A 10890-nucleotide genomic window follows, 5' to 3' on the forward strand; every position below is an offset into this window, starting at 1 on the left:
ATAATCAATGACTTAATTGCAATTTTGAAAAACATGATGGATGTTGAAGTTTGGTTCTCCTATCTTTGCAATTTACTGTGATGCCCACCCAATCTGCCCATGCTTTCAAGACAGGAGGTGACAGAGCAGAGACCACCAACACAGTGGTGAAACGCCTTTTAATCACACTGGGACTATCCCTGTGTACAAACACACACAGGCCGTTAAGCAAATAATTTGCTTTGCTATAGCACTAGTACACAACATTACACTATTGACAGACTGCTGTGTGGACTGGGACTGCTGTGTAGTATAAACTACCTACAAAAGAACAGGCAAGAAGTAAACAGGACAGAATGGACACCCTGCACACTCCATCGAGCGTCAACAAACTATCATTATTATCCAACTGGCATACTTGTGTTGAAATCATGCGTTTTCAAGTCTTCCCCTGCCATGCGAAGGCCTACGAGAGCTTGAAGGTAAATTGTCTTGATAAACTATTTTATGTCAGATGGTGTACAGCTCAAGAGGATTATCGGTAGGCTATTATAGCTTCAGAATAGCTCATTTTCAGGTTCTGTATTTTGTGCTAACTCTGACCTCTGCTGGCCATTATATGTATCACATTCACTTTCAATAGAAATGTTAGGGTCTGAAAGACCTCCTCCACCAATTATAGAGTCAACCCAATACTCATAATGGTAATAATAACAATATACTTTATGACTATGGACTGCAATGTCTTCTGGGCATTAAAAACATGATAAATTGTGCACAGCAAAGAAGAAATAACTAGCAAAGTCCAAATGATTGAATTAGTGGATAGAAGTTATTTGTTGTTTTAAGGAGAGCTGTTGATTAGTTAGTACACTACAGAACCAAAAGTATGTGGACACTTGATTGTCGAACATCTCATTCCAAAATCATGGCCATTAACATGGAGTTGGTCCCCCCTTTGCTGCTATAACTCCCGAGTGGCACAGCAGTCTAACACACTGCAACTCCATGCTAGAGGTGTCACTACAGACCCTGGTTTGATTCCAGGCTTTATCACAATCGGCTGTGATTGTGAGTCCCATAGGGTGGTGCACAATTGACCCAGTGTGGTGAGGGTTTGGCCGTGGTAGGCTGCCATTATAAATAAGAATTAGTTTTTAACTGACTTGGCTAGTTAAATAAAGGCTAAATAAAAATATAACAGCCTCTCTTCTGGGATGACTTTCCACTAGATGTTGGAACATTGCTGTTGGGACTTGCTTCCATTCAGCCACAAGAGCATTACTGAGGTTGGGCGATTAGGCCTGGCTCGCAGTTGGCGTTCCAAATCATCCCAAAGGTATTTGACGGGGTTGAGGTCACGACTCTGTGCAGGCCAGTCTAGTTTTAACTCACTGATCCTGACTAACCATTTCTGTATGAACCCCACTTTATGCACGTAGGCATTGTCATGCTGAAACAGGAAAGGGCCTTCCCCAAACTGTTGCCACAAAGTTGGAAGCACAGAATCGTATAAAATGTAAGTGTATGCTGTAGCATTAAGATTGCCCATCACTTGAACTAAGGGGCCTAACCCGAGCATGAAAAACAGCCCCAAACCATTATTCCTCCACCACCAAACTTTACAGTTGGCACTATGTATTGGGGCAGGTAGCGTTCTCCTGGCATCCTCCTAACCCAGATTCGTCCATCAGACTGCCAGATGGTAAAGCGTGATTCATCACTCCAGAGAATACTTTTCCATTACTCCAGAGTCCAATGGCGGCGAGCTTTACACCACTCCAGCTGACACTTGGCATTTGCGCATGGTGATTTTAGGCTTGTGTGAGGCTGCTCAGGCCATGGAAACCCATTTCATGAAGCTCCCGACGAACAATTATTGTGCTGATGTTGCTTCATGGTGCAGTTTGGAACTCGGTAGTGTCTTGCACCCGAGGACAGATGATGTTTACATGCCACGCACTTCAGCTGTCCCATTCTGTGAACTTGTGTGGCCTACCACATCACGGCCGAGCCGTTGCTGCTCCTAGCCGTTTCCACTTCACAATATCTCTAGCAGGGCAGAAATGTGACAAACTGACTTGTTGGAAAAGTAGCATCCTATGACGGTGACACATTGATAGTTACAGAGCTCTTCAGTACAGGCCATGCTACTGTCAATGTTTGTCTATGGAGATTGCATGGCTGGGTGCTCGATTTTATACACCTGACAGCAATGGGTGTGGCTGAAATAGCTGAATCTACAAATTTGAAGGTGTCCACATACTTTTAGTGTATAGATTAAGGAAGCCTGATCGGTCCGCTAACAAACAAGTTTTACTCAATAAAAAAACTCTGCCACCTTCCCCTGGTATGTTGCTTACCATCCAACCGCAAATAACACCTTTATCAAAAAGGTAAAGGATATCAATGGTGATGCTTAAAAGGCATGTGGAATTCCCAGCCAGACCCAGTTCTACAGTATTTATTCAGGACAACAAAAGTTTCTCTTGTTGTAATCCCCATACTAATTTGAGATGCTGGTGTTATCTCTTCGGTCCTCTGTCTCGCTCTCCCTCTATAATGATCATTAGCATAGACATCTGCAGTTAAAGTTGAAGCAAACATTCAAACATGAAAACAATACAATCAAACAAAGCCTAACTGGGGCAGGCTATGTGTGCCATACTCTTAAAAAAAAAATTCATTTCAACACATACCAAAATCTAACCTTCCTTTAATGCTGGATCATGGAGACTAATGGCATTGTTGAGCTAGTAACAGGTCCGGTTCCAGGCATAAGCGACGTGGTTGCTTAGGGCCCCCACGACCAAATATATATTTTTAAATCAGGAACTCAGTCGGGTCTCAATTTACTTTTGAGAGTAACAATAGTAGAAAACACCAGGTGAAATTTAAAAATGTGCTTGTGCATCCTTACTTTTTCTCTTGTTATGTCTCTCACTGACAGTCAACAAATTAGCCATGCCAGCTAACAATGGTTAGATTGGCAGTTAGTCTAGCAAGCTATCTAAACTTGTAATCATGACCGGACAAGTGTGCAGGGAACCAGACCTCCAGGGGGCCAACATTGATTTCGTTATTCTCACTCAGACCATATTAACATGGCATGTCATTACAAAATGTGTAGAATTACAGGAAATTAGCTTTGAAAACTGCAAAAATCTCTCTCCATACCATGGCAAAATATGTAGAATAGCAGAAAACGTGCTTTAAAACTGCTACATTTTCTCAAAGTCCCATGGCAAAATATGTAGAATGACAGAAAATGAACTTTAAGAAGTACAATTTTTAGCTTCACTGTAAGGGGGGGGCCTATATTGTTTTTCTGCAGGGTTGCAAACTATTAAGTGCAGTACTTTGGACCAGGGCCTTATAGGCGGCAGGTAACCTAGCGGTTAGGAGCTAGCGTTTAGGAGCTAGCGGTTAGGAGCTAGCGGTTAGGAGCGTCCGCCCAGTAACCGCAAAGTTGCTTGTTGGAATTCCTGAACCAACTAAGTGAATAATCTGTCAATGTGCCCTTGAGCAAGGCACTTAACCTTAATTGCTTGCGGTGCTGAACAATGGGCAGTTCAATACCTCTGTCAATTAAATATGTGTGTATTTGATCTGGATAAGAGCATCTGCTGGCTAGTACTGTAATAATGAAAGGAAAGCTGTCAGACACCAACCAGAGGTTGCCCATATAGTATAGGGAACATGTAAAGCTGTGATGGTACAGCAGCATTCTGAATTGATGTGAGGTCAAATGAAATGCTCAAGTATTGGACATTCCTTAATTCCCTCCTGTTTATAGCCAGCTTCCACTCCAGAAAGAACCAAATGCTGTCAGCCTTTGGTTATGCACTCAATCATTAGGTGACAACATAATTGATTATACACATTCTAGATTAGAAAACAGAATCAAAAACAAACATCACAGTAATAAAACCACCATGTAATAATAGTATCATATAGCAATGATTAAATCAGACATTAAAGATGTGAACACCATGATGGCAGGTTTCCATTTACCACGTGATCCCCAGGTTGTGAAAACTGTTTTGACTTCACCATGTCCTCTCCTTTTGCTCAACAGCAGCCCTATATCGTGTTTGTGTGCACGGGCCCAATGATTTATGGCCAATATACCATGGCTGAGGGCTGTGTCCAGGCACTCCGCATTGCCTCGTGCCTAAGAACAGCCCCTAGCCGTGGTATATTGACCATATACCACACCTCCACAGGCCTTATTACTTAAGTAATATAGTCAACCACAGTTGAAAGAACATCCATGATTTCTTGCAATCACACTATATGTGTGAGTGTGTTAAAAAAAAAATTATGTGATACATATGAGACAGAAAGTGCTGGATTAGTTACAATCAGTTATGCCTTATCACATTTGTTTTATTAAGTTATTTCCACTTCTGTGCATATCGTTGAAATTTCTTTCTTATTTTTTTTTTATTTTGTTTTAGAGTTGAGGGGGGACTATTCCTTCAGCACAAAACTCTTACTCACTCAATTATGGGCATTGGTCAAGAGGTAAAAAATGTCAGCCAGTTCTTGAAGATCCCACCACCATATTTTCCAGTTCTGTCAGAAGTACCCCAACTTCAACCCAATACTGTTACTCTACTCATGGGCCTCTGGGGGTGAGAGGAGAGGGCAGGACCGTCCTAACAGCATCCTCCCCCAGACTGCCTCACTGGAGTGCTGTCAATCTTCAGGTTGTGCTTCTCTCCTCCTGCCGTGGCACCAGGCCCCATGCGCTTCTTAATCTCAGCCGCCATGGTCATGAAGGATTGCTCCACGTTAGTTGCGTCCTTCGCACTGGTCTCCAGGAAGGGGATGGATAGGGAGTCAGCAAATTCCTGTTTGAGGAGAGTGAGATGGGTCAATCACCAGTCTGACTGCAGTAGTAGGGTGCTTCCATTGCAAGTAAATAGTGTCTCCCAAGGGTTGATAATTGAGCATGTCGACCAGGGCATAAAATGAACACCCACCAAACGCAGGTAGTTTTAGGTACTAGCGGGTAAGAATGTCTATTTCCCCAGCCATGCTGGCAAGTGGTCAATCTGCAGGGTTCTACAATGCGAGCGTTACATTCACAAATAAAAAAGTGTGAAAAATGCAGTAGTAGCTGTTTTCAAAGTATTTCTGCATTTTGTTTAATAGCTGCTAATTGCACAAAGAAATAAGAATCCTATACCCCTCCTCACGCAGCAACATTGCCTTGCAGGGGAGCTGTGCACACACTGAGTGAGGTGCTGATAGAGTCATTGAGGCGCTGTGCACAGGCATAAAAGCTGGTCTAATTTACACTAAACAAATCTACAAAGTGAGACTTAGTCCTCAAGCTCAGTTGTTTTTCAATGTTAGTTTGAGTCTGCTGCTTCAACTGATAGTGAAGACACGCTCTATAGTCAGATCAAAAATCTCAGACACACGACACTACTCATTTCCTGTTACCATGGTAATGTCCCGCCCTTAAAGGGGCAGATAAAAAAATGTAGTCTGATATTTTGATTTAAGAGACTCACGCCACAAAAAACTAAATTGAGCAATATACCACATTACTTCTTACATTTCTTGTTTTAGAAACATTACAAAGCACGGTGATCTGTTTATGGCCCCAAAAAAATTGACTGGTGAAAATATTTGAGTGGCTAGTATATTTTCTTAATTTACTTGCCACAGTGGCTGGTAGACAAAAAGTACATTTTAGGCCCTGATGTAAACTACAACAAACTAAGGCTACAGAGTAGAATATACCCAAATACTGTGGTTAATCTGTATGAGAGTCCAAGTTTCCTGAGGACTCACCTTGGCTGTCGTGTAGTCTACTACCTTCTTGGTGGTGAGGTCACACTTGTTACCCACCAGCAGCTTGTTGACATTCTCGCTGGCATAGCGGCCAATCTCCTGCAGCCACTGCTTTATATTGTTGTAAGACTCCTAGAAAGAGAAAATACCTCAGTTACGAGTTGTCAATAAATGCAGGTTGACTCAGATGTTAATTAATGTTCTTTGTGGAGGGGCGTCACTAACCTGATCTGTTACATCATAGACAACGATGATACCATGGGCTCCTCTGTAATAGCTGGAGGTAATGGTGCGAAACCGCTCCTGACCAGCAGTGTCCCACTAAAGACAATTTAAAATATATAAGTTACCGCACTACATGAAAGCACGAACTGCAATTAAACTTCCCAGGACAGCTGCAGGAGCTGCTGACTCAACTCACAATCTGTAGTTTGATGGTCCTGCCATCCAATTCAATAGTTCGGATTTTGAAGTCCACGCCGATGGTGCTTATGAAACTTTCCGTGTAGGTGTCATCCTGAAATGCATAATAAAAAACATAGCTTTAATCAACAAATGGACACACAGTATCCATCCAAATGATGTAAAGCTGAAGACTGATAGTTCTTACCGCAAATCGAAGCAGGAGGCAAGACTTTCCCACCCCTGAATCACCAATCAGAAGCAGTTTGAACAGGTAGTCACTAGGGGGAAACCAGGTCAGGGAACATTAAATAACAAACCAACAAATCTATTCAATCAAGCCCCCAGCATTGACTTTCATCTGGGTCTCTGGGGAGTTAGGCTAAGTTCATATGCAATGCTGTCATTTCCATCTGAAATTAGCTATGTTATTATAGCTACAGTTGCAAGGGTGTGCAAAGAAATGTCAAAGAGGAAAATATAAATTATAAACTTGGTGGGTCGAGCCCTGAATGCTGATTGGCTGACAGACCTTATCGAACTGGGTGAGTCTAATCCTGAATGCTGATTGGTTAAAAGAGCATTCCAGCCGGTGCCTAATCCACAAATTACTACCGGCTAAATCTATGACGTTAAAATGCCTATTTACTCTGTTCCATCTAACTGCACAATCCACTGTCTCATCAGCCCAGGCAGGAAAGTTATAAACTTGATCTCCACTATAAAAAGCATCTAGACATTTTTTAACATTTCTTTTAGACTAACATTTAGTTTAACAGCAGAGATTTGTATAAACCTCGCTGTCAGTCTCTGACATTTGCAACATTTTTTCAATATTCAAAATCGATCTCCAACTGTCCCAGAGTACTGAACCTTTAGGGGGTCGGGAAGAGAGGCAGGCAGCATTTCTCAGCCAGTCAAAATCATGAATCAGCTGGCATAATTTTTATGGATATATACAAAGTAATGTCAATTGAAACAAGGTCAATCGAAATGAAGTGCAGTTTGCAGCATTTCCAGCTTCAGTTTGAAGTGATTGTGTTAGCTGTGTTGTTGGCTAGCTCCTCTGAACAACAGTGTCCTGAAGAGAGAGCACGTTTTCTACACCAGGCGAAATTGTGCCTCCTTAGCTCATTGTTATAGATGTATCCAAATAAATGTCACTAGAAATCAGCTTAAACAAATGCAGCTACTGTTGTTATTCTGTCTGCACTGTTTGTCGTGACAAAATTAGCAGTAGTTGTCTAGCTAGCAAGGGATAAGAATGTTGCCAGCCAGTACGGCAATGTAACATTTAGAATGAACGACTGGGTCGCGTCCATAGATAGAGAACAAAAAGAACAGAACAAAAAGAACTAACTGAACGACTTGGTCGCAGCTCTGGCAACTGAACCAATAGAACGAACGACCAGCCGGCTTGGTAGCAACCCTAGATTTGTTTCAGGACTACATCTTGTGGAAGGATGAAATACTATGAATAAATTCATAAAATGAACATCAATTATTTTCCGGTTGTCGTGGTAATACTATGAAAGTGTAGATGCCAATCACCATATAAGTTTAAAGATGAAAAAGCCTGGAAGGAGGAGAGATTGTATTTATTTATTTAACCAGGTAGGCAAGTTGAGAACAAGTTCTCATTTACAACTGCAACCTGGCCAAAATAAAGCAAAGCAGTTCAACACATACAACACAAGAGTTACACATGGAATAAACAAACAGTCAATAATACAGTAGAAAAATAAGTCTATCTATATACAACGTGAGCAAATGAAGTGAGATAAGGGAGGTAAAGGCAATAAATAGGCCATGGCGGCGAAGTAAATACAATATAGCAATTAAAACACTGGAATGGTAGATTTGACAGTAGATGAGTGTGCAAAGTAGAAATACTGGGGTGCAAAGGAGCAAAATAAATACAGTAGAGATGACTAGAAACGAGTCGGCCGGTCGTTATGTGTGGATTAATTGTCGGAGTAGAGGACCTTGTGCATTTCAGGTAAAATAACAACTCAATGTTTATATCCCAGGACAAATTAGCAAGCAACAGCAAGCTAGCTAAATAGGGCAAATTAGCTAGCAAGTGCAAGCCAACTAGCCATACAGGTTCAATGCTTTTAGACCTCTTGCCAAATTAATGTCATTACAAAATAAATTAATGCACGATAGCGCACGCGCCCAGCCGGTTTGGTTTCCGTGTTAGCCGTGGTTTATTGGCCATATACACACACACACACACACACACACACACACACACACACCACCTCCTCGGGCATTATTGCTTAAATATAGAACGTTGCAAGAGACAACTAACTAGATCAACAATATTATACATTGTTTTGTCAGCATTGCTTTTGCTATGATCATGACAACATTGTACCAAAACAACCCGATATGATGGCAGATGTAAGGCACAGAGCGAGCTAGTACGTAAACAAAAGATGACGCAGCGATTTGTGATTTAACGTTAGCAAGCTAACAGTAGCTAGTTAGCCAGCTACATTGGTTTTCACTCAGAAAAACATATCATGTTTTTGTGTGTGCAGTTAGCTACTGTAACTAGCTATGTATTTAAGGGCACTTGTTTTACTTGTGTATTTTGTTTCGCGGTAGACGTGTTTGACGTACTGTAGTGATATAAATGGTTGATTGTTGATCATTTGTATAACGAATATTTGTGCCTGATATTTGTAATTTGTACTTGGAATAAAGAATACAACAAAATGCGTGTTACATCATCGGTGTTATTAGATATGGAGCTAACAAGAACAACACATAAACTTTACTCACTATTCAGGATTCATGGTGTCCGAAATCTGTGTCTTCTTGGCCCTGTCTGGGTCACACACTCATCTTCTTGGTAGCTAGCTGCGTTGCTATCGTAGTAGGAAATAAGACTTGTTGTTGTAGCCAGCTAACGTTATTGTACAGAAAATAAATTAGCTAACGTTAGTTTGGCAAATGGTTCTGCAATTTCACGAGCCAAAATGTTTTGTATAGCTTGTTGGTTAGATAAGTAACTCAAGTGTTCGGTGACTAACCAATTTAGCTAGAATTAGTGTCGCTAGGTAAACATAGCTTTGTTTACCTTGTTGTTCTCGCTTTACTTGTTGCTTACTCGTCCTCATCCCTAGCCTTTTGCGCATGTGCCAGTGAGTGATGACGTTAAATAGTTTTCCTCCACCGATTGGAAAATGTAGTTCAGCCTAAGTCCTTCTGAACGTTCTTCTGGCCAGCTGCGTCTTTCTTTTCCCCATTGCAGTTAAGCCAAAACCACGCCCCGTTATTCAGAGGGGCGTTCTAAAACGCTTTGAGCGCTCTCCAAGTCCGGAAGTGAATATCAGGTAGCTCGAAACTTATTAAGTCACTGATTAATAATATTTGCCATGTTTCAACATTTCAAAAAATATAATAACATAATGTCGTGGACCGAGCTAGCCATTAACGTTCAAAGACAGATTCAATGGCTGTAAGCATAGCGTATTCGACTGAATGATTAGCTAATAAATATTTGTGAAATTATTAATAAAAAGCATATGATTTGACCTGATAATAGACTACTAATGATAATATAACAACTTCAAATTCCGAGCTAGTAACGTTAAGTAGCTTAGGTTAATTTAGCTCACCTTCAATTGAGAGAATTCAGCAGTTCTCAGAGACATTTTTACAACTAATTGAAACTGAAAATAAATACATGATAATAATATGCCTACATTACGGTAGGCAGCTAATTGTTCAATTACACTTTCTTTCCTTACAATACACATTTTCTGAACCACCAAAGGAGGCGTATTTATTCTTCATGCACAAACGTAATAAATAATAGTGCAAGATCAAGATAATAGATATGTTCCTGAACACAATGACATCTATCCACGAAAAAGTGAAGAAGTACCACATAATTTAATATGACAACAAATTAGAGAAAACATATTCAAACAAACTCTTAAAATGTATTATGTATCACTCACAGGTTTAAACAAAACATTGCGTATCCTTTTTAAAAAGAGGCTTGGACAAAGTAATACTTTATTGTCACATCATTACATTTTCAGATCTACCCCCCTCCAAAAAAAAATGTCACATGCTTCGTAAAAAAAGAAAGAAGTGTTGACTAACAATGAAACGTTTACTTAAGGGCCCTTTCCAACAATGCAGAAAACAAAACTAAAATTGAAATAGTTGAAAAAAAATTGAAGAAAATAATATTAATAACACCATGAATAATAGTAATCATCATCTATGATAAATAGCACATAACATCGAACAAGCTATTGGTAAATATTGACTCTATTAATACTAGACAATTTGACAGATCTTTCAAAAAACATGCAGTGCCAGGTAATTAATTTAAATTTGTTTTAACTAGGCAAGCCTTAAGAACAAATTCTTATTTATAATGACCCCTGCCAAACCCTAACTCGGACAACACTGAGAAAATTGTGTGCCACCCAATCACAGCCAGGTGTGACACAGCCTGGAATCGAACCAGGGTCTGTAGTGACACCTTTAGCACTGAGATGCAGTGCCTTAGACCGCTGCAACACTTGGGATACTCAGAATAATTGAGGGACATACAGTATTATATACAGGATGGTATGTATGTTTTCCAAGTAGGACTACTAGCTTATGTCTACAACTAGTTTCACCTTTATTCACTATTCTCTTTTTCTTTCATTTCTGGTTAGATCTGACTGT

General features: G+C 40.4%; 1 protein-coding gene across 3 annotated transcripts; it reads right to left on the reverse strand.

Annotated features, from left to right (window-relative positions):
* Positions 1-2427: 2427 nt before the first annotated feature.
* On the reverse strand, positions 2428-9442 carry LOC118384977 (ras-related protein Rab-1A-like). Of its 3 annotated transcripts, none has more exons than XM_035771714.2 (7): positions 9278-9442; positions 8980-9065; positions 6398-6470; positions 6209-6304; positions 6013-6108; positions 5788-5919; positions 2428-4835 (listed from the first exon to the last, which is right to left on the reverse strand). In XM_035771714.2, the coding sequence occupies exons 2-7, from the start codon at positions 8991-8993 to the stop codon at positions 4641-4643; spliced, it is 606 nt and encodes a 201-aa protein (XP_035627607.1). In that variant the 5' UTR covers positions 8994-9065; positions 9278-9442; the 3' UTR covers positions 2428-4640. The 3 variants fall into 3 exon arrangements, with proteins under 3 accessions (XP_035627607.1, XP_035627608.1, XP_035627606.1); XM_035771715.2 differs by having other exon boundaries at positions 8980-9103; positions 9278-9441; XM_035771713.2 differs by having other exon boundaries at positions 8980-9435.
* Positions 9443-10890: the final 1448 nt, after the last annotated feature.

Source organism: Oncorhynchus keta, chromosome 6 (assembly GCF_023373465.1).
Source record: "Oncorhynchus keta strain PuntledgeMale-10-30-2019 chromosome 6, Oket_V2, whole genome shotgun sequence".
Lineage (NCBI taxonomy): Eukaryota > Metazoa > Chordata > Actinopteri > Salmoniformes > Salmonidae > Oncorhynchus > Oncorhynchus keta.